General features: G+C 38.2%; 1 protein-coding gene across 6 annotated transcripts in view; it reads left to right on the top strand.

The window, feature by feature from the left end:
* Window positions 1-24,617, top strand: part of CUNH9orf85 (chromosome unknown C9orf85 homolog) — a 107,292-nt gene that overhangs the window by 45,770 nt on the left and 36,905 nt on the right. The window contains exons 3-5 of one of the 6 annotated variants that reach the window (XR_004272568.1): window positions 8,185-8,298; window positions 9,987-11,728; window positions 14,859-15,219. The exons of 2 other annotated variants lie outside the window; for them this stretch is intronic. Coding sequence is in view for 3 of the 4 variants with exons in the window: in XM_032290690.1 (XP_032146581.1) it covers window positions 8,185-8,298; window positions 9,987-10,134 (262 nt within the window). In the remaining variant the exon portion in view is untranslated. Of the gene's footprint in view, window positions 1-8,184; window positions 8,299-9,986; window positions 11,896-14,858; window positions 15,220-24,617 lie in introns of those variants that run through there. 3 more of the 6 variants (XM_032290690.1, XM_032290693.1, XM_032290691.1) reach the window with 3 other exon arrangements.

Here is a 24,617-nt window from a genome sequence, read left to right as displayed (position 1 = left end):
GGTATATAAGTTAGAAGTTGGGTCTTCAGTCTGATGGCTCCTGTGTATGCACATTAAGTAAATTTGTAACCTTACTCCTATTGGTCAATCCACCTCTTGTCAATCATTTTTAACAAAACTTTAAGAGGCCAAGAGCAAGTGGCTGCCACATCATATATATTACATATTTTAACCCCAGAATTCTGAGATCAAAGTGGACAATTAAGATATTTGTATTAAATTTAACATTTTCAAACCTCTGTCACATATGTTGGATTCTAATTACAACCCGGTAGAAGTAGCAAGAACAGATAAGGAGGTGAAAAATTAGGTGACTTAACCTGTACACAGCTAGTAAACAGTATATTCAAAACTAGCATCCAGATTTTTAAAATTTCATAATCTTACTTCTTTTATTTTAATGTCAGGTCCCTAAGTGGAGTTTTCCTTTTTAGAATGAAAATAATACCTGTTAGGAAACCTTTTCTTGTGTCTTCTGTAACCTCCAAGAAGCTGGACTGGATGTGAAAGATAATTTACTATAATTCACTTGTTGTATTAAGAACAAAATTGTCTCTAGGAAGAGTCAATTGAAGTTATGTTGGGGAATATTACTCCAAACAGAGCTCTTAAGTTCTGAGCAAAAACAAGATTGTTAAGGACAACAGAAAGAAAGCTTGATTCAATTTGCAGTTATTTTAAATAGCATCCTTAATGTACAAGACACTGTATTGTATGTTAAAGAAGATACTGAATTAATCTGTGTTACCCAGGAATTTACCATCTCTTAGGAGAGAGAGACTCCACAGATAACTTGGGCAGGTTGCAAAAAGTGCTAGGTGTGAGTAAAAGGAGAAAGAGATGCAGAGGATGCAAGGTAAGGCTGCAGAAGAATAAAATGAAACCAAGAGAGAGGTCTAGAAAAGACTTAAAGGTAGAAGAATGGTATAAATAATGTTTATAGGAAACCTTGTGAGGAGGGCACCAGGGAATGGAGGGAAAATGAACAAGAATCCCCTGTTGCATTTCATAAACAATGCAGATAATCCCGGGCTGTCTTTATGTGTCCTGTTTCTTGGTTCCACATAAATTATCATTTCTTCATTCATTTGCTCTTGTTACTTTTTCTTTCTTCTCATTGCATAACTTTTGGTGATCCATGAACAGTAATCAAAGTTGCCTATCAAAAGGAGGTTTTGGTCTATTTTGAATATATACTAAATGAAGAGAAAATAAAACTTGAAAAGTTGGCCTAGAGTTTGGATTTCTAGGTTTAAAAAACTGGGTTATTATTATTATTTTTGTTCTTTTATCAAGCAAAAGTAAACAGTTATATTCTACAGATCTTTTTTGTTTGTTTTTGTTTTTTGAGACAGAGTCTCTTTGTGTCACCCAGGCTGGAGTATAGTGGCGCGACCTCGGCTCACTGCAACCCCTGCCTCAGCCTCACGAGGAACTGAGAATACAGGTGCCCACCGCCATGCCTGGCTAATTTTTGTCTTTTTAGTAGAGATGGAGTTTCATCATGTTGGCCAGGCTAGTCCCAAACTCCTAACCTTAAGTGATCCGCCACAAAGTACTGGGACTACAGGCACAAGCCACGCCACCTGGCCATATTCTGCTTATCTGTCCCTTCATGTGTACCAGTGTGTGGCAATACACATTGGCCGTTTTTGTCATACTTTTCAGTTCCAGCCTTTTTTTTTTTGAGACGGAGTTTTGCTCTTGTTGCCCAGGCTGGAGTTGCAATGGCATGATCTCGGCTCACCATAACCTCCGCCTCCTGGGTTCAAGCAATTTTCCTGCCTCAGCCTCCCGAGTAGCTAAGATTACAGGAATGCATCACCACTCCCAGCTAATGTATTTTTCGTAGAGACAGGGTTTCTCCATGTTGGTCAGGTCAGGCTGGTCTCGAACTCCAGACCTCAGGTGATCTGCCCACCTCCGCCTCCCAAAGTGCTGGGATTTACAGGTGTGAGCCACTGTGCCTGGCCTCCAGCCTTCCTTATAATAGGCCGAGGCTCTGAATGTTAATTAGTGATTTGAAAATTGTGTCATCACATTCCAGGAGTATTAAAATGTCCTAGAATGGAGTTTTAATCATTGATAGCTCATTGTATTACATTGTAGTATGTGATAACTATAAACTGTGGCTTTATTCTGGCCCACAGCCATGGTCTTACTGCCTTTAAAGGTGAAAGTAGTAGAGAGCTTTTATTACTTCTATCAATGGCTCTCCAGTTCATGAACACTCCAGTTCATGCTTTCATTTAGTTTCCTGCTCTAAAATATTGAATAATATTTATTTTTTATTTTTCCTAAACTACACTTGGTCAGAAGTAAATATTTTGTACCCTTTATGAATTATTGGCTGTAATCCCAGTACTTTGGGAGGCCGAGGCTGTATGATCCCTTGAGCCCAAAAGTGCTAGACCAACTTGGGCAACATTGTGAGACCCTGTCACTACAAAACACAGAAAAAATTAGCTGGGCTAGCGACATGCTCCTGCAGCTGCAGCTACTCTGGGGGGTCTAGGTGGGAGGATTGCTTAAGCCTGGGAACTTGAGGCTACAATAAGCTGTGACTACACTGCTGTACTCCAGCCTGGGCAATAAGAGTGAGACCCTGTCTCAAAAAATAAAATTAAGAATTATTGTAATCTACTTGACTACTGCAATAAGACAGTGTAGTATAACCTCTTCATTTGCTTTCAAACACGTAATCTAGAACACAAGGAAGTGAATTGTGTAGTAACTTCTTATACATAAGGTACTTAGAATTTGGGGATATTGTTTCCTTAAAAGCATTCTCTAAGTGGCATATCATGTAATCTCAGAGTAAAGTTTTATGATCTTGCTATGTTGAGTACGGATTACTTAGAGCCAATGCAGGAATATAGGACTTCACGAAACTTCAGCAATGTTGAGTTTCTGTTTTGTACACTAAGGGTGGAGTACTGTGGCTCATTGTTTAGGAAAGTACCTCGTCATCACATACATGACAGTACTACAGCAGGAGCTGAATTATGTTAAAGGTTAAAGTGTAATAACCAGGAAATGAAGGTAGTGTCAGAGACTCGTAAACAAGTAAAGTCTTTTATTTCTAGCAAGTAATAATCTATTTTTTGTCAGTCCCAAACTGAAATCGTAAGAAGGTAGAGGAGAAATTTTACTTCCTTCAAACTTTCCACATGTTGATATGTTTAATCATACAATGTAAAACGTTGTGTTGGCCGGGAGACCTGGAGTGTCTCTGAATCTGCTGTAATTCTAGGGGCTGTCTGATTTGTGAATCATTCATTGCCCAATTAAACTCCTTTAAATGTAATTAGGCTAAAGTTTTTCTTTTAACCTGTGTATTCCATAGAGAAATGAAAAGAAGGCAAAACTATTATTTTGACATTTCTAAAGTTTTCTTACCAATGGACTCATGAAATACAATATAGCCGTTTTTGAGGGAAATTTGGAAAAATTCATATTTAGTTGAATTTAAAATTTTTCCTTACCATTGTAGGGAGGTTTGATTTTCTTCCCCCTAAGGTTTGCTGTTTTGGATCTATAAAACAAACATAATACCTAGATGAGCAAGGGAAAAGGGCATACAAATTTTATTATGTGCGCACATGTACATAGGAGTCATACGAGTATAAAAAGAAATGCAAAGGCCAAGATGGTTAACATTTTTGTGTCATCTTGATGTTACGGAAAGAATGGGAGAGGGGGCTCAGATTGTGGCGAAGCAGTTATGAGTGGGGGGAGAAGAGGAGGAACCTGGCTAGCAAAGGCAGTCTTGTTATGCAGAAGAAACCTCACAGGTAGTAGCCCTGCAGGGCCTCTGGCAAATGTTTTTGTCAGGGCTTTAAAGTTTTAGAGGTGAGTTAATCTTTCCTAGATCCGGACAAGGGCAGGCTTCAGAGAAAGCCTGTTTATGTCTGTTGTTTACTTCACTTTATTTCCTCTGCAGGTGCAAATCACCCTCACAAAAGACAGATTTTCTGGGTGTTTGTGTTTGCAGGCCCTCTAAACAGCCATCTCAAAATGTGCCAACGAAGCACATTTTGGGGTGAAATATTTTGGTTTTCTACCCCGTGAACCTTAGTAGAGAAAATACTCAGGAGTGATTGGAGAATTTATAAATGTTTTTTAAGATGTTTCAAAATACTGTATAAGTTTTGTGACAACTTGGAGTGCATATCTCTTATCACTAAAATAACATCTAAAATTTACCATACATAAGATCAAGATTCTTTGGATAGATAAAAATGTAGTTTTTAGGTGGGAGAAAAAAAAAGCCTAAACTTTCGGAAGCCTGGATAAGAGTTTTGAAAGAGAAGGCACGCTAAGATCCCATTCTTGTGACAGAGAAACTAGAAGGTTGTAAAGTTCTGGTTGTACAGAAATAAAACTTTTATACTTTACATTTTTACAAACATTTTTACAATCTTTACCTCAGAGATGTTAAAATAATGATAGTTTTGCCTTCTTTTCATTTCTGTTTGGAATACACACAATTCCTAGAAACAATCACAAACATTTACAAAGAGGAAAATGTCACTTTTAAGTATATATGTGTATCCTTGCCTTGCTACAAGATAGGTATATTTATACTAACAGCCACTATCTTAAATGAAACCGAACTCATTTTCGGAAGGGATTTAAATTTGAAAAGAGCATACTTGTTTTCAGCAATAAAATACACTCTGTTCTCCGAATTGTCCATTATAATGTCTACCAGCAATTAAGAACACTGAAAAACCACCACTTGAATACCAAGGCAGTGTTACTTGGATGTAGGTCAAAAGTTCCAAATGATTGTAGCATAAGAATTTCTAAAAACCTTTAACAGATTCTTGGGACCCATCCCTGAGATATTGATTATGTAAATAATACATGAGCCAGGGAGTTTGCATTTTAATTAGCTATACAGGTGTTTGACTCTTAAGGAATCACTGTTCTTGGGTCTCTAGTTGGGCAGGAGAATGTCAAATCAGTATCTTTTGACTGCAGATTTCAAAACAAGGCATCCCATTTTAAGCTTATTTTACATGTAAATTTTAACACTAACAGTTCTGTCAATACTGTTTTATCCCTGCATTAGCAGTTTGAATAGGGGGGCTTGTTTACACCAAGGGTTTCTAATATGAAATATTCAAAGAAATGAAAACATAATTTTGTTGAGGCCTCAGATGATCATAATCAAGAGAGACTTTTTAAACATTGTTTTAAAACTTTAAAAAATAGAAGTCAGAAAGTATTGTGGAAATACTCCTAATCCATTTGAGTTATTTAACTTTATCCATGTGTTACTGGAAAGCGGTCCTGATCCAGACCTGCAAAGAGGGTTCTTGGATTTCATGTAAGAAAGAATTCAGGGTGAGTCCTTAAAGTCCAAGCAAGTTTATTAAGAAAGTAAAGCAGCTGGGCCTGGTGGCTCGTACCTGTTGTAATCCCAGCACTTTGGGAGGCTGAGGGGGGTGGATCACCTGGGTTCAGGAGTTGGAGACCAGCCTGGCCAATATGTTGAAACCTCATCTCTACTAAAAATAAAAAAAATTAGGCAGGCATGGTGGAAGGCACCTGTAATCCCAGCTACTTGGGAGGCTGAGGCAGGAGAAAGGCTTGAACCTGGGAAGCGGAAGTTAACAGTGAGCCAAGATCGCACCACTTCCCTCCAGCCTGGGTGACAGAGGGAGCCTCCATCTCATAAAAAAAAAAAAAAAAAAAAAAAGTAAGTAAAGGAATAAAGAAAGGCTACTCCATAGGCAAAGCATCCCCAAGGGTTGTTGGTTGCCCATTATTATGGTTATTTCTTGATTTTGTGCTAAACAAGAGGTGAATTATTCACGCCTCCCCTTTTAAACCTTACAGGGTAACTTCTGACATTGCCATGGCATTTCCAAACTGTCGCAGTGCTAGTGGGAGTATAGCCATGAGGACAACCAGAGGTCACTCTTGTTGCCATCTTGGTTTCAGTGGGTTCTGGCTGGCTTCCTTGCTTCAACCTGTTTTATCAACAAGGCCTTTTTGACCTGTATCTTGTGCCAACCTCCTATCTCATCCTGTGACTTAGAATGCCTTAATCATCTGGGAATGCAACCCAATGGGTCTCAACCTCATTTTACCCAGCCCCTATTCAAGATGGAGTTGTTCTGGTTCACACACCTTTGACACGTGTATTCTAATGGAATCAAAATTTAAAATTTTTTATTGCATAGTAATTAAGTAAATCTTTCTGGAATACTAAAACAAACATACCAATATAGCTTAACAAATAAATGTTAATTTACTGTTCTGTTTTCTAAAGGTAGTTTAGATAACTTTTTTGTTTAATATAATTTATCATCATATATTAAGATAAATTTCCCAAGGACTTCTTTAGCTCCATTTTATAAATTTTGATGTTGTATTTTCATTGTCATTCAGTCAAAATGTTTTCTTTTTTTGTGAATTCCTCTTTGATCTGTGGGTTATTTACAAGTGTTTTATTTAGTTTCTAAATATTTGAGCATTTTCCAGATATTTTCTGTTACTGAGGTTTTGTTAATTTCACTGTGGCAGGATGATATATACTGTATATAAATTTCAGAGTTTTTTCTTTTTCAAAGAGGTTGAAGTTGGCTTTATGGTGAATATGGTCTTAGAGAATGTTCAATATACTTGAAGAGAATGTATTGCTCTTGTGGTACAGATTGTTCTAAAATGGTCATTTTTTTGATAATGTTCATACAGAATAAGTACCTCACAATCTTTATAATAATATACTTTCAATTCCTCCCTGCCAATTTTGTATTATTGTTGTTATACATTTTACTTTTACATATTCTATAAATCCATAATATATTTCCATTATTTTGCCTTTACACTCCCAATTCTATTCTGATGATCTATACTTGATGTGAATCTTCCCATTTTATTGTTTCTTTTTAAGACCGTTTTGGTTATATTGGGTTGGTAGAACTACTGTATAAACTTTAGAATTAGCTTGCCAATTTCTGCAAAAAAATAGCCAGCTGGAATTTTAATAGAGAGTTTGTTGAATCTGTAGATCAGTTTGGGGAGTATTGCTATTTTCTGAATATTGTCTTTTTTTTTTTGTCTTTTTTTTTTTTTTTTTTTTTTTTGAGACGGAGTCTCACTCTGTCATCCAGGCTGGAATACAGTGGCACATCTCCCAGACATGCCACCACATCCAGCTAATTTTTGTATTTTTAGTAGAGATGGGGTTTCACCCTGTTGGCCAGGCTGGTCTCAAATTCCTGACCTCAGGTGATCCACCTGCCTTGACCTCCCAAACTGCTGGAATTACAGTGAGGAAGGAGACCCAAGCATCTAAGATCACCTCCCCCTTGACTTCCACACTGCATTTCAACAGAAGAAAAGGCTGGCCGACTGGCGCCTCATAAATCGCCTTCCTATAGATGGCAGGCATTAAATGGGGGAATCTCTCCGGAAGGCATTGTTTTTACTTAAACAGGATCAAACCCCCACCCCACTCCTCCTCCATCCACCAAGACCCTGAATTTCACAATGTAATTTCTAAACCTGTAAACCCAAGACCCTTTCACGTGTAATATCTAGAGTTGTAAGCCTATATGAAGGCAGAGCTTCTCTTTGTTAGAGGAGCTTGGCTGTTAGAGAAACATGTCACCTTGCTCCCGGCCAAAATAAATGAATAACCTCTTCCTTCATAGTTCCGTGTCCAAGAGGTCTGTTTCTCGCAGCTGCTCCTGCTTCAACAGGCGTAAGCCACTGCACCCGGCCTTCAATATTAAATATTTTCATATAAAATATGGGATTTCTTTCCATATAGTTAGGTCTTTAGTTTGTTTCAGTGATGTTTTGTAATTTTCAGTGTATTGGTCTTGCACTTCTTTTATTGAATTTATTCCTTTATTCATTTTTAGATGGTTTATTGATAGTATGTAGAAATACAGTGAGTTTTGTATATTGATCTTGTTTTAACACATTTTTAATGACACTTTAAAAAAATTTTAAGAGTAAATATCCAGCAGTTTTATTCTGCAGCTGTAAACTGTTATCTAGAAATGCAATATAATTAATTTAGAGTGATATAAGATAAATACCTGAAATTGAAATTTAGGAGTTTTTATTTTTAGGCTTTTTAACTATACATTTAGAGACATCCTCTTATTTTATCAAATAAGTCTGAAATAAATATAAATCAATTAACATCTTGTTTTTTAGTGTTAAATGTTTACAAAAGACAGTGAAGGATTCTTATCACATAATATGTAGACCATGTGCCTATGAACTTGAAGTTTGTGCAAAATGTGGAAAGAAGGAAGACATTGTTATTCCGTGAGTGTTTCCTTTTATGTTTAAATTTTACTTAGTTATTGATACATAAATTTCTTTTAAGAGATGATCCATAACTCTTAGACTTAAGTTGTATGTCAAACTAATAATAGACTTTTTTTTTTTTGAGATGGAGTTTTGCCCTTTTTGCCCAGGTTGAAGTGTGGTGGCGCAATCTCAGCTCACCGCAACCTCCTCCTCCCAGGTTCAAGCGATTCTCCTGCCTCAGCCTCCCAAATAGCTGGGATTACAGGCACACCACCATGCCCAGCTAATTTTGTATTTTTAGTAGATATGGGGTGTCTCCATGTTAGTCAGGCTGGTCTTGAACTCCTGACCTCAAGTGATCTGCCCGCCTCAGCCTCCTAAAGTGTTGGGATTACAGGGGTGAGCCACCACGCCCAGCTTAATATAGACTTTTGAAATTATTTTTCTATCATGACAATAAAAGTGAAACTTTATATTTTTTAAGAAAATAAAATATTCGTGAGATTCACATTCATTCCAAAGAATTACACGTTATTTAACAACCTTTATTTATTTATTTATTTATTTATTTATTTATTTTTTTGAGACAGAGTTTTGCTCTGTTGCCTAGGCTGGAGTGCAATGATGTGATTTTGGCTCACTGCAACTTCTACCTTCCAGGTTTATGGGATTCTCCTGTCTCAGTCTCCTGAGTAGCTGGGATTACAGGCGCACACCACCACACCCGGTTAATTTTTTGTATTTTTACTAGAGACGAGTTTCACTGTGTTGGCTAGACTGGTCTCGAACTGCTGATCCACCTGCCTCAGCCTCCCAAAGTGCTAGGATTACAGGCATGAGCCGCCACTGGCCAACTTTTCTTTTTTTTTCCCCCCAGACGGAGTTTCACTTTTGTTCCCCAATCTGGAGTGCAATGATGCAATCTCAGTTCACTGCAACCTTCGCCTCCTGGGTTCAAGGGATTCTCCTGCCTCAGCCTCCCAAGTAGCTGAGATTACAGGCACACACCACCACAAACAGCTAATATTTTGTATTTTTAATAGAAATGGGGTTTCACCATGTTAGCCAGGCTGGTCTCAGACTCCTGACCTCAGGTGATCCACCTGCTTCAGCCTCCCAAAGTGCTGGGATTACAGGTGTGAGCCACCATGCCCAGCCCAACTTTTCTTTTAATAGACATCATGTATTAATTTCTTTGACCCTACTGTAGTGACAGTAGTATTATAATTGATTGGATTTCAAGTTAGTATTCAGGGATCTTTTTTTTTTTTTTTTTTTTTTTTTTTTTTGAGTTGGAGTTTTGCTCCTGTTGCCCAGGCTGGAATGCAATGGCATGATCTCGGCACACTGCAACCTCTGCCTCCCAACTTTAAGCGGTTCTCCTGTCTCAGCCTCTCAAGTAGCTGGGATTACAAGTGTTCACCACTATGCCTGGCTAATTTTGTATTTTTAGTAGCGACAGAGTTTTGCTGCATTGGCCAGGCTGGTTTTGAATCCCTGACCTGAGGTGATCCACCTGCCTTGGCCTCCAAAAGTGGTGGGATTGCAGGAGTGACCCACCATGCCCAGCTGGATCTTTTTCTTTATACTTACTTTATTAGATTCCTGTAATCAAGAAATGTAATGGTAAAAGTTTTTTCAATCTACATGGTTAAATAATGAAAGCCTGGGAAATAAAGAGAAATTTTCTATTTCATCTTTAGGTTCAATAATAAATCAGAAAAAACAGAACATATTGAAAATAATCTAAGTTCCAACCATAGAAGAAGCTGCAGAAGAAATGAAGAAAGTGATGATTTGGATTTTGATATTGATTTAGAAGACACAGAAGGAGACCATCAAATGAATTAATATCACTGTATTAAAAGTCGGCCGGGGGTGGTGGCTCACGCCTGTAATCCCAGCACTTTGGGAGGCCTAGGTGGGTGGATCACCTGAGGTCAGGAGTTCGAGACCAGCCTGGCCAACATGGTGAAACCCCTCCTCTACTAAAAATACAAAAAAATTAGCTGGGCATGGTGGCTCATGCCTATAATCTCAGCTACTCAGGAGGCGAGGCAGGAGAATTGCTTGAACCTGGGAAGCGGAGGTTGCAGTGAGCCAAGATGGCACCATGCACTCCAGCCTGGTGACAGAGTGAGACTCTGTCTCAAAAAGAAAATAAAGAAATAAAGTCAACTTAAGAATGTGAAATCCTGACCAACTTCTGTTTTCCAAAAGATACTGTGAAATCCTAGTGAGGAAATCAGAAAAAAAATTGACAAATTTCATACATGAACAATATAAATTGTGTATACTGTGTTACCTAATACCAAACTAAACAAGATTCAGAATTGATGATAGTGTAAGAACTAGCTCATGTAAAATAAGATGACATTGTTATATTCCTAGGCTCAAAAATTGGTCCTCAGTGTATCTCTTTTGATAAATGATCTTAAATAAATGACTCAAAACCAAGGCTCTATCACTTATGTTTAATTGTTACAAAGCAAAAGAAGTATTTTCAAATAATAATGTTTAACAATTGTATAGCAATTCTTCTTTGTATTTTTGTGGTACCCACGACCAAAAGCCGGAAGGTAGAAGGATCACTGATCACCAATGGAAAGAGACTCTGGGTCGCAGCCCATTCCGGGTGGGGATCCCGGGAGGTGTGGAGAGTCTGGTGGAATTGATGCTCGGAATCCAGTCACAAGAACCAACTGGGAAAGACACACTATCAGCTGATTAACACGATTACAGTACCCGACCCAGCTGTGGAGTCAATTGCAAAACTCAAAACTGCAATCAATGCATTGACTATATCTGTTGGGACCATATGGGAGGATCAAAAAGCAATCAACTGCCGATTAGACCAGTTGGAGGAACTCAAACACATAGTAATGACAAATCAAGAGACATTGCTTCATGCGATAGATGAAGTTGATCGGAAAGTTAAATTTATCCACGCTAGACCTACTATAGGGGAACTTTCCCCAGTGCCGTCAGCACCCCCACCTCCCGCACAAACTGCAAGCAATCCATATCCAGTTGCTGAACCTGCAACACTGGGAAGATCTTCTTATCTAGCTGCATAATCGATTTAAAAAAAAGAGAGAGGGAAGACCCCCTTGGTGAAATATAGTGTACACTTCACTGCCACTGCCACCATCAAATGGGTTTTTAGAGCTTTGAAACACAATCTTTGTAAATTAATCAAAACTTTCCTGTGACCTACCTGCCTTCTACCCATACCGGAATTTGACCACTGCTACCCTAAAAGGCAAGATGGGCTTTGATAAAGAACGACTGCCTCCTCTTTAACAGGAGATGCTACACATCTCTGTGCGTAATCTAAGTTGGACTTTTGACTCTAAAACAGCTATAATTCAAGAAAGTTAAAATCCTAATGGAGCTAAAGAATCTTGACTGACTGTTGCCTTTGATGTGCAAATAAGAGACTATTGTGAGTACTTAATGCTATGCTTACTATAAGAATGGTAGTGTTTGTTATCTTTCTCCTGGGCTGGATAGTGGACTATATTTTATTATAGGCTTCAAAAAGCACCTGTAAGGCTGTTCATATTAATAACTTAATAAATAAATAGTATATGAAACTATTAAAAATTTTATGTCATCACAGTTTTATATATTTTTTTATATATCATCACATTTTTACCTTTTAATCTCCTACACAATGTACATATAGAAAAAGTGCATATAATTTATATAGTTTAATAAATAATTATAAAGGAAAGTTCATGCATTTATACACCTAGGTGAGGAAACTGCCAGCATCAGAAGACCCCAGCAAGGCTCTCCCTCAGCAAAAGTTCACACTATTCTGAATTTTGATAATTATTTTCTTAATTTTTCTACTACCCATGTTTGTACTCCTAAACAATATAAATTAGCTTGGTCTGTTGTTGTTGTTGTTTTAACTCTTTTCTTTTTTTAATATTTTTAATTTTTTTTTCACTTTATTTATTTATTTAAATTTTTTTTGAGACAGAGTTTCACTCTTGTCGCCAGGCTGGAGTGTAATGGTGCGATCTCAGTTCACTGCAACCTCCACCTCCTGGGTTGAAGCGATTCTCCTGCCTCAGCCTTCCAAGTAGCTGGGATTACAGCTGCCTGCCACCATGAGCAGCTGATTTTTGTATTTTTAATAGAGACAGGTTTTCAGCATGTTGGCCAGGCTGGTCTTAAACTCCTGACCTCAGGTGATGCACCCGCCTCAGCCTCCCAGTGCTGGGATTACAGGCATGAGCCACTGCGCCTGGCCATATTTTTTATTTTTATTTTTTTTTTTTTGAGACAGAGTCTCACTGTGTTGCCCAGGCTGGAGTGCAGTGGCGTGAACTGCCTCACTGCAACCTCTGCCTCCTGGGTTCAAGTGATTAGCGATTATCTTGCCTCACCCTCCTGAGTAACAGGGACTACAGGCCTGCACCACCACGCCTGGCTAATTTTTGTATTTTTAGTAGAGATGAGGTTTCACCTAATCTCAGGTGATATGCCCACCTCTGCCTCCCATAGTGCTGGGATTATAGGCGTAAGCCTGTGCACCTGGCCCTTAATTTGTTTTTTCTAATGTTGAGAGACATTTGAGTTACCTCAAATTTTTCCTGTTACAAACAGTACTAGTGTGAACATTGTTACATGTGTCTCTTGGTAGACCTGTGCATTTCTGTCAGGTATGTATCTAGCAGTGGTAGAGGGAATCAGGGCTGTGCGGCTTCACTTTTACTATGTAAGACAAAACTTTTCCAGAGGGATTTCGTCCCCTTTTTCATAGCAATGGATTAGAATTTCAGCACTCTGCATCCTTTCTAACACTTGGTATCAGACTTTTCAATTTCTCCCAGTTGGATATGTGTGCAATAATATATCTTTGTCTTAATAATTTGTATTTCTAATTACAAATAAGCTTGAGCCCTTTTTTTGTGTTTATTGGCTTTTTCACTTTTAATAATAGATAATAGGGAATAATTTAAGTGAAATGTTATTTTAGAAATGCACACTGAAATTCTTAAGGATGTAATACCAATTTACTTTAAAATATTTCAGCATAAAAAATACAGACACAGATAACATTTCAGTGACATCAGAAAATAGTACCTGGGAATACATCAAAGTATTCAAGAACTCTGTCAACAAGAGTATAAAATCTTAAGACATTAAAGGAAGTGGAGGTTGGATGTATTGGCTCACTCCTGTAATCCCAGTACTTTGGGAGTCCAAGGCAGGCAGATCACCTAAGGTCAGGAGTTCAAGACCAGGTTGGCCAACATGGTGAAACCCATCTCTATTAAAAATACAAAAATTAGCAAGGTATAGTAGCAGGTGTTTGTAATCCCAGCTACTCGGGAGGCTGAGGCAGGAGAGTTGCTTGAATCTGGGAGGTAGGAGTTGCAGTGAGCTGTACTCCAGCCTGGGTGACAAGAGTAAGACTCCCTCTCCAAAAAATACAAAAGAAAATGGAGGCCGGGCGCGGTGGCTCAAGCCTGTAATCCCAGCACTTTGGGAGGCCGAGGCGGGTGGATCATGAGGTCAAGAGATCAAGACCATCCTGGCCAACATGGTGAAACCCCGTCTCTACTAAAAATACAAAAAATTAGCTGGGCATGGTGGTGCGTGCCTGTAATCCCAGCTACTCAGGAGGCTGAGGCAGGAGAATTGCCTGAACCCAGGAGGCGGAGGTTGCCGTGAGCCGAGATCGCGCCATTGCACTCCAGCCTGGGTAACAAGAGCGAAACTCCGTCTCAAAAAAAAAGAAAATGGAGACAAAAATGGATAGAAATACTATCTTCACAATGTGAAAGTCACAATATTCTAAACGTATAACCTGACAGAAATTTTCTGTCCCATAAATTTGTGTGGCATTCCTTTTTTACATATAAACTTATTTTCTGGACTACTTTTGTGATCTAAGGAGCCAACTAAAGTCTTATTGGACCTAGCATAAATTATTTCCCATGTGAACGAGTACTAATTACTTAGATGACTTTACCAGGAAAAAATTTAACAAAGAGCATCACCTAGTGACATGTGTTAATAGCTGCATTTCATTCCTTAGTGCTAAGAAAGATTGTTTTGTTTTTTACGCAGACTGTTATATTTTTTATATTTAGTTCCTTTATATATGTTTTAGGAATCAACCTTCTAGTCCAATAGCTATTTGTATCATAACTCAACATATAGAAATGAGATGAAGGGCTTTGTTTTGTTTTAATAAAATGAATTGGTTTAATGTAATGCATTGATTTGTTGCACCTTGATAACTGGCAGGAGGATATCAAGACTGCATTCACATATTCTGAAATATTACAGTGCTTTATTATAGAAGTTTCATAACTCGGATCTTAAAATTTATATAAGGATATTTTAAGAAAATTCTTATTCCTGGGATATTGTGATTCATTTGGTCTGGAATATAACCTAGGATTTTTTTTTCTAACTCCTCAGGTGATTCTGATCGTAAGTTGTAACAAATACAATTAGCTGCATATGGCAGAAAGCCATTCCCATGCCTATTTGCTTCTCTGTAGCTCCTAGAATATAGTACCCCCATTGTCACGTTTTGTCTTTCACAGCCCCTCTTGCAACTAGGAGTAGCTAGCCATATGAGGGGAATCTGCTGAGACAATCTGGGAAAGACTTACCTCACTTACAAAAAGAAAGCACTTTTCTACCAGGCTGTTTCTTCCTGAATATGGTTGTGAGGAAACATGATGTCTAGAGCTTGCAGCCATGATAGGGACAACAAATGAGCTGCAGAGACAGTGATCCAGAGCCCTGACATTGTGAAGCTGCTGAAGTAATAAGCCCTGGGCTCTCAACCATCTCTAGCATTCCTGTAAGGTAATTATATGTCTAGAGCTTTTTCAAGCACCCATGTCTGTAAAAAAAAAAAAACACAAAGTTTTTAAATAAAGTTTCTTTTATTGTAAAAAAGAAAACAAAAGAAAAGATAGACCGGGCACAGTGGCTCATGCCTGTAATCCCAGCACTTTGGGAGGCCGAGGTGGGTGGATCACAAAGTCAGGAATTCAAGACCAGCCTGGCCAACATGGTGAAACCTCATCTCTACTAAAAATACAAAAATTAGCTGGGCATTGTGCTGCATGTCTGTAGTCCCAGCCACTCAGGAGGCTGAGGCAGGAGAATCCCCTGAACCCGGAAGGCAGAGGTTTTGGTGAACCAAAGTCACACCACTGCATTCCAGCCTGGGCAACAAAGCGAGACTCTGTCTCAAAAAAAGAAGGTAATTACATGTCAAATTGGACATTTAATGCATAAGTTGCTGCTAATTCTGTTACTTTCAGCCAAATGCCTTCCCAGCTGATACCTCAGCAAGTTTTGTAACCCAATTTTATAGCACTCATGTGCTATGGCAAAAGAGAACGTCGGTATATCAAAAAATGATTCATTAGTAATGAAGGCTTATGGATTTGATTGTTTGATCACATTCTCCAAAGAAGAATTGATATACCATGTATACAAGATTATATATGTAAAATCTAAATCTTTTATAAGATCTTATACCTACTATACTTTTATCATGTAAAATTAAAACTGTTACATGTCATATTTATGCAAACATAAATATTCCATGATCCTAAACTTTTTTTCCTTAGTGAAATTTATAACAGTATTAACTTTTAATTAACACATCTCTGCCCCTTCCTTTCCCTCTCTTTCTAGGTCTTTTCCTTTCCTTGTAACATTAGTCCTGTGTTGAATGATTGCCCTATAATTATGGCATAGAATTTTTCTCTTTCATATTGTTCAGATTTGTCAGCAATACTGAAAGTTACAGGACCATTTTTCACAATTTTTAGGGGCCACACTTATGGAATCTAGGGAGTATGTTGGGATTGCTTAGTCAGCAATATGCTAGTGAACCCCACAACTTTGTCAAACATTATACCTACCGAAAAAATATCATACCTTCCCAAATCTCATACATAGGACTTTTTAAGGAATTAAAGTCTTTTTAAGGTATTAAACCGCAATTACATATGTGATTGCATCTTTTATTTTTACATAGTCTTAAAAATTAAGAAAAGCTTATAATCTAAAAATAGCATTCTTACAAAGGAAATGCATTCTTTGCATTACCATAGAATGTTTATAGTTGGTAGTTAATTGGTACTAATAAGGGTTTAAAACTGTATTGATTGTAAAAACACAAATAGTACCTAAATGCTCAGAGGTTGACTAAGTGGTACAATATTTTTCTTAAAACTTGGCTTAGATGTTTCTATAACCTCTAGCAATGTTAATTTGAAGTATATGAATTAAATTTTAATATTAAACATTTACATGTAAATTATTTAAATATTTAAAATGAACTTTTTTTCTTTCATTGTTGTTGTTGCTCTTGTTTAGGCAGAGTCTCATTCTTTTGCCCAGGGTGGAGTGCAATGGTATGACTTTGGCTCACTGCAACCTCTGCATCCCCAGTTCAAGCGATTCCCCTGCCTCAACCTCCCGAGTAGCTGGGATTACAGGCGCCTGCCACCCTGCCCAGCTAATTTTTGTATTTTTCAGTAGAGACAGAGTTTCACCGTGTTGGCTAGGCTGGTCTTAAACTCCTGATCTCAGATGATCCTCCTGCCTTGGTCTCCCAAAGTGCTGAGATTTCAGGTATGAGCCACCACCACACTCAGCCACTTTTTTTCATTTTTATTTTTATTATTATTATTATTTTTTGAGATGGAGTCTCACTCTGTAGCCCAGGCTGGAGCGCAGTGGCACGATCTCACTCACTGCAACCTCCACCTCCCAGGTCCCGGTTCAAGCAATTTGCCTCCCTCAGTCTCCCAGTTAGTTGGAATTACAGGCACTTACCACCATGCCCAGCTAATTTTTTTGTATTTTTAGTAGAGATAGGGTTTCACCATGTTGGCCAGGCTGGTCTTGAACTCCTGACCTCGTGATCCACCCGCCTCAGCCTCCCAAAGTGCTGGGATTACAGGTGTGAACCACCATACCTGGCCCACTTTTTAAAATTTTATTTATTTTTTCTTTTTTCATAATAAAGTCAGCATATTTTTTACTTTTAAAGTAAATAAAATGTCTTTGAATTCAACATAAGTTGTAACTAACATTTTATAGTTTGTTCACAGATAATCTTGAACAAAAGAATCCAGACCCAAGAGATTATATACTTTATGGGTCCCTTTATGCAAACTTCAGAAATAGTTTTAAGTAATTTATGGTGATAAACATCAGAATAGTGGTTATCTTTGGGGAGGTGCTATTGACTGGGAATGTGTGTAAGTGGGGAACTTTTGGGATGCTGGATTCATCTGTATCTTGATCCAGGTGATGGCTACACAGGTACAGAAATATAAAATTCAGCACTTAACAATTTAGTTGTATGTCAATTTTATCTCAGTTAAAAAGTAATAATACTTTTAAAAATAAATTAGGATAGCCGGGCATGGTAGCACATGCCTGTAATCCCAGCTACTCAGGAGGCTGAGGCAGGATAATCACTTGAACCCAGGGGGTGGAGGTTGCAGGGAGCCGAGATCCCTCCATTGCACTCCAGTCCGGGTAACAAGAGCAAAACCCCATCTCAAAAAATAATAGTAAATAAATAAATTAGGAGTGTAGTGTGAAATCCATGCCTTAAAGTGAAACAACATAAATCTTGACTTAAACAAGAGTAATAGATAAAACCACTCTGAGACAGAATTATCTGAATCTTACCATGGTGACCCTGAGCCCATTTCTTTACCTTTGTGAACTTACGTTGTGTGTGTGCCTTTCTTTGAAAAATGAGGGCTGTAATTTCTACAGTGTAAAGTTATTGTGAGTATTAAATATGTAGAAAACACCTGTCATAGTAGGTACTCTCTTCATGATGTTTATAGGTATTACTTTATACTTTTTGGTTGAGGCATTTATTTCAAATGATCCCAGGGGGGTTTGTGGGTGTAGGATGCAAGTAAACTGGAAACTGTTGGACAGAGGTAAAAGAAAGAAACCTTGAGACAGAATTCCTATTACACTGAAAGAACAGAAGCAAATCCCTTCCATGAAAACATTTATACAGGAAAGGCAGGCTTGCGATTCACAGTTTTTAATGCTTGTTGAGTTATAGACCTTAAATAACACCACCCAGAAATGTGTGAGTGCAGTAGCAAGCTTTAGAAAAAATATTGACAGTAACAACTTAAACTGTCCATTATTTCTTTGTCAGAACTACAACTATTGCTAACTATAATTGATATCACATATACACCAACAAGGAACTTGAGTAAATCAAGTGAGAAAAAAATTTTTATTTTAAAATTATAAAATTGAACTGAAAATACAAAGCGAATTAGAAAAGTGTATTCTGTTACACTGAACTTTTATTCGAATTCTAAATTTGCGTTTTAAATTGCAAATGAATTTTTAGCATAATTCAGTATGACCTTATGTATTCCACTTTTTATTTTTACTTGTTTAATATAGTTACAAATTTATTTGTGAAACATATTTTCTCTTTTTTTCTTTTTTTGAGGTTGAGTCTCACTCTATTCCCAGGCCGGAGTGCATTGGTGCAGTCTCGGCTCACTGCAACCTCTGCCTCCTGGGTTCATGCAATTCTCTTGCCTCAGCCTTCAGAGCAGCTGGGATCACAGGGGCCTACCACCATGCCCGGCTAATTTTTGTATTTTCAGTAGAGATGGGATTTCACCATGTTGGTGAAATCTGCAAGTGATCCTCCCAAAGTACTGGGATTATAGGTGTAAGCCAGTGCACCCAGCCTATATTTTTTCCTTAATCTGTTAAGAGTTATTTATTTCTTTTGCCATTATGAAGAAAAATCATAACATGGGAACAATGACCTAAATAACTGAAACAGGAAATGAATTGGCCCTGGGGAAATTGCCATGAGCAGCTGAAGTGAGAAAAGATGGTCTACAACAAGACAAAACTGACATCCCTTAGCAGAGGATACATGTCCACAAAGTTAGGAAACAGATAAAATTATTTTTAAAAGTATGTTATTTACACTTCCAAGCAGTATACTGTACTTAATATGTTTTCTGGTGAAGTACTCTTTTTTTTTAAAGACAGGGTTTCACCATATTGGTCAGGCTGGTCTTGAACTCCTGACCTCAGGTGATCCGCCCGTCTCAGCCTCCCAAAGTACTAGGATTACAGGCGTGAGCCACTGCACCCAGCATTCTGGTGAAGTACTCTTAAAGCAATAGGTCCAATTGTGACTCTGGAAAAGCATATGCTGAGTGATCTAGAAACATGGAGAATAGTATATATTTCACCCAAAAATATTCTGAGCTTACTATTTAGAAGTGTAAATGAACAGTTACACACTGTTTAAAAATAAGCTTCTCCTATGTTTCTCGCCTCTGCAACACTTGTGGCTGCCAGCTGACACAGAGCAGGTGCAGTGTGAGTGGCTGCCAGTGGACAGTGACAAAAACAAAACTTACTGAAACAAACAAGTGTTTCATAAATAATTTGGAAACAATTTTGGAATGCCTTTCTTGGCCATGAAAACAGTACATTTCAGATCCTATTAAGTGATTTATATGTGGGAAATCCTCAACTGGTAATGCATTTCCAGCTTGATGATGCTATAACACTGTCCGAAAATGTGAGAGGATATCCTACAGAAATTAAAAATGCCAGAGGAAGCAAGCCACCGTGAGGGGCAGGCTGTCTCTGCAGGGTCGTGAACATTTGATACAAAGTTTGCATTGTAGCTGTGTGGTGACACAAGCAGGTACAACTGAAATGGGCCCTAAGGGATAGATCAGAGACAAAACAGGAATCCACAAAACAGCTCCATGGTATGTTTGGACAAGCATCTAACCAGTCAACCTTTGTATATTTTTCCAGTCATATAACATCCTCTTTTTCTATTATCCACTTGTCAAGTAAATTTTGCCCACACATGGGACGTAACCCCTAGTCTGGAAAATAAATCATGTTCTTCCCAGCTGTAAACTGACTGCAGAATGACTAAAAACATCATGAAATTGAACTTAAAGCAGCAGTTTTGCGTTTCGTGGTTCATCATTGCTGCATTAAGGAGATGGAAGCTTTAGAAGGAGTTTCAACTCAGAGGTCACTGTCCCTTGATAGAGACTCCAGCTGTATGGAGGAACTGGCAAATCTACATCTGTACTTAATATTGTTAGACTGTCTACTATATCTTGCTATTTACTTACTATTTTTATACGTGATTTATATTTTTAGATGTGATTAAAGTCCAAATTGACTTAAAATTATTACAGTATTCCTGAAAGTAATGTATTTCCTCAATTTACGCTAAGGTTCAATTTAACTATTGTGGGGCTGTGACTTTTTTGCTGTCAAAAGAGATTCTTGGCCTGGAAATGGTTGGGAACTACTGATAAAAATGCCAGCCTTCATTGTTCAGTTAAATTGTATGAAAGTTTTTTTCATAGTGATAATATTGTCTCTATATTTTTAAAATGCTTTATTTTTATGCATAATATACATACATAAGACTCACCAATTTTAAGTGCATAATTTAATGATTTGGTAAATGTACAAGCATTGTGCATTTTTCTTCACAATCCAGTTAGAGCATTTCCATCATTCCAAAGGATCTCTCATGCCCATTTGTAGCCACTCCCATTCCCATACTCCCCAGCCCCAAGCAACTTAATCTGTGTGTCTATAAAATTACCTTTTATGAACCTTTCATATAAATATCATAAAATATGTAGTCCTTGAATCTAGCTCCTTTCACCTTACATGACATTTTTGAGGTAAAGCCATGTTAAAACATGTACCAATGGTTCATCTTTTTTTTTTTTCTAAATAGTATTCCATTGTGTGGACATATTAATTTTGTTTACCCCTTCAAATTTGGATTATTTCCACTTTGGGCTATTACGAATGATACTGTTGTGAACATTTGCATGCAAAGTCTTTGTGTGGACATATGTTTTCATTTTTGGGGGGTAGGGAGACTAGATTGCTGAATTGTGTGGTAAATTCATATTTAGTTTTTAAGGAACTACTGAACTTGTAGTATGTCTGCGCCCTTTTACAGTCCTAGAGCTTTGTGAGGGCTCCACACTGAGGAGGCTCCAGATCCTCACCAACACTTGTAATCGTCAATGAATTTTTATTACTGTCATTCTAGTGTATGTGACATCTCATTGTGGTTTTAATTTGTATATTTCTAATGACTCATGTTGTTGACTGAGCATCTTTTCATGTGTTTATCAGCCAATCCTATATCTTTATTTGGTGAAATATCTATTCAGATGTGTTGCCCATTTTAAAAATTGGGTTGTTTTCTTTCCATTGAGTTATGAGTCTTTTATATATATATTCTAGATACAAATCCTTTATCAGATATGATTTGGAAATATTTTCTCGCAGTCTGTAGTGTATTATACATCACTTTTAAGATATCCTTAACATTAAGAAACTAACAGTGTGGATAATAATCCTGGTAGTGACAGAGGTTTGGATTCCTGAAGCCTGAAAGACTAACTGCTGTCCCCCCGGGCACGTGCTGCATCATTTACAAAAACTGTAGAGCACCCATTGTGAGTGCAGTTGTAATTGCTTATAGAGTTTTAGAATTGGAAGGCATGTAGAGGACATGTAGTCTGGCACATTGCCTCAGTAGGTAAATCAGTATAAACTTTTTTTTTTTTTTTTTAAGACGGGTTTTCACCATGTTGGTCAGGCTGGTCTTGAACTCCCGACCTCAGGTGATCCGCCCGCCTTGGCCTCCAAAGTGCTTGGATTATAGGTGTGAGCCACGACCGCCGGCCATTATGAGCTTTTAAGAATTTTTGTTTTCTTCTGTAGTGGGTCTGTTGTGGGTATGTTCAACATGACAGGGGAAAGAAGGGGAATGGCATCCCCTGAGATTGTGATGAAATGGCTTTCATTATCTTTAAATCAAAGTGAGATGCCAGTAATAGGATGTATGTATATATGTACATGTGTCTCTGTGTGTATGTAAATAAACATGCTGGGAGGAGGAGGTGATTCAGTCAGGGACTTGGTAAGGAAACAAAAGAATAACTGGAACTTCCTTTAGTGATGAAAACTGTTTACAAACAAACCATCAAAGCCAAAATGTGAATTCTGGTAGTAGCCTGATTCTTCCTAAGAAAATGTTGATGTAACGATTGTAGTGGCAGAGATTGTTTTGGTCCATTCTAGATCCTCTTTTATTTTTTATTTTGGTCTGGTTGGGGGTTTTCCCTCCACTCAGGTTGCTCTTATCCACCACTAGACTGGCTGCCTTTTATTCCATAGCAGACAGTCCTTAAGTCTTTGCATATGTCCTTATTCAAAAATTAACTGTCATCAGTTTTTTTCTGCAGAAAACACTTTTTTAATATCTTATATTAGAATGCCCTGCACCTGCAATGACTGGTTGATGCAGTTTCCTTTCTCTCTTCTCTGTTCCCATTTGGTAGAATAAATCAGTTCCTGCTTGAATCCTGAGCTGATAATGTTCTCTCCATTTCCCAGAAGTGTGGACACTATGAAAATCACATGCCGTTAAACACTACCCCCAAACACAACTAGTGGAATTAATGGTTCCTCATTAAATAAATGCCCAATGTGATACTGGGCAGTGGTCCCAGAATGAATGTACCTTAGAATCACCTGTAACATGTATTTAAAATACAGATTCCCTAGCTCCACAGGCAAAGCACCCCTGTGATGTGACACCCTGATACAGTTCAGGGAGCCACTAACGCGGGCCAAAATGGCTCAGCAGGCAAAGGTCCAAGCTGCCAGTGTATGTGTCATTACAGCATGCTTAGCATAGCTAGGAGGATGGGCTCACACCCAGCCCCACAGCTGTTGAGCTACAGACTTGGGCACAGGGCTATCTAAATGGCAGATGTGGGCCACAACTGTTAGGGATAAGCCAGCCATATTTGGGAATATCTTACTGTAAGGGGCAAGTGTGAGTAGTATTTAGGAGCCACAGGGAAATACAGCAACAGTAAATCTTGTGTTATAGGAGGGATGTGGAAGAAAGTGATAAACTACTGACCAAGGTGTCTTCCGATTGGATGACTTGCCACCATATGGGCCAGGCAGGTTGCAGCAGCTCTGCCTTTGGGAGGTGGCTGGAGAATGGGAGGGGAGAGAGGCATGTTGAAGACAGATGCACCCTTTCCTGAGCAGGCATTAGCGTGCAGGCTGCCAAAAGGAACCCCACAGCCTGTTTCCCATCCCTCTTGTCCTCATCAAGTATTGGTCTTCATGTATCTGCTCTGCTTCCACTTTCTCAGAATGCTGATATTTTCACAAATACATTTATGGAAAAGAGTTACCTCGCCTACCTCTCCAAAATCTACTGGTTTTACATTTTTGTTGCAGGGGAGTGATCTCTTTACATAGCTTCAAATGGCATAACATTCAGCAGGATCCAAGTTTGGATATATCTGATGAGAGGAAAGTAATTGTGAGGCCTTTGTTCTAATTACAACTTTGTCACTACCTGACTCCATGACTCCAGCAAATTGCTTCAACTGTCTGGCCTGCAGTTCTTCCTTGCATGAAATAACAGACTTGTCTAGATTGGTGGTTCTTATCATGTGGTTTCTGGACTAGCAGCATCAGTATTACCTGGGAAACTTGTTAGAAGTGCAAATTCTTGGACTCTGCCATAGACCTACTGAAACATACTCTGTGGGCGGGGCCCAGCACAGCAATCTGTGTTTGAAATGCGATTCTGATTATTTGACAAAAGTTTGCAAGTTACTGATCGAGATTAGTAGTTCTTAGCCTTGACTGCTCATTAAAATCATCTGGGCAGCTTTTATAACCTACCAATCCTGTCCTCTTCCTCCAAAGATTTTGACTGAAATGGTTTCACGTGGAGTCCGTGGTTATGTGGTTATAGTGGACGTCTAGGTGCTGTGTGAGGTCTTCAAAACTAAAAGTCAGTGTTTCCCAGTTGTAAATGGACACCTCTAGACCTGGCCTTCTCAAGCTACTAGGTGTTGCTATAATAGAGAAGAAAAGGCATTTTCAAAACTGTATTTGGATGTGGACAAGGAGGAGGAAAATGTACTTCTTAACTTCTAATAAGAGATTATTCTGTAATTTTTATCTGAGTGCAATTTGCTAAATACTCATTTGCAACTTTAAATTTATTTACAGAAATTAAATGCCCATAAATGACAGAAGAAATAAAGAAATTGTGATATATGTTTACAATAAAATACTCTTTAGCAATAATAATAAATAAACTAGTGACGCACATTGAAGAAGTAATATATCATTCCTTTAAGTGAAAATCAAACACAGGTAAAACTAATCTATGGTGATTGAGGTCAGGATCATGATTACCCTTGGGGGTAGGG

Source organism: Sapajus apella, unplaced genomic scaffold (genome assembly GCF_009761245.1).
Source record: "Sapajus apella isolate SASKATOON/1434 unplaced genomic scaffold, GSC_monkey_1.0 scaffold24, whole genome shotgun sequence".
Taxonomy (NCBI): Eukaryota; Metazoa; Chordata; class Mammalia; order Primates; family Cebidae; genus Sapajus; species Sapajus apella.
Note: the sequence above shows the minus strand (reverse complement) of the source record. Positions and strands in the feature narration are given on the sequence as shown.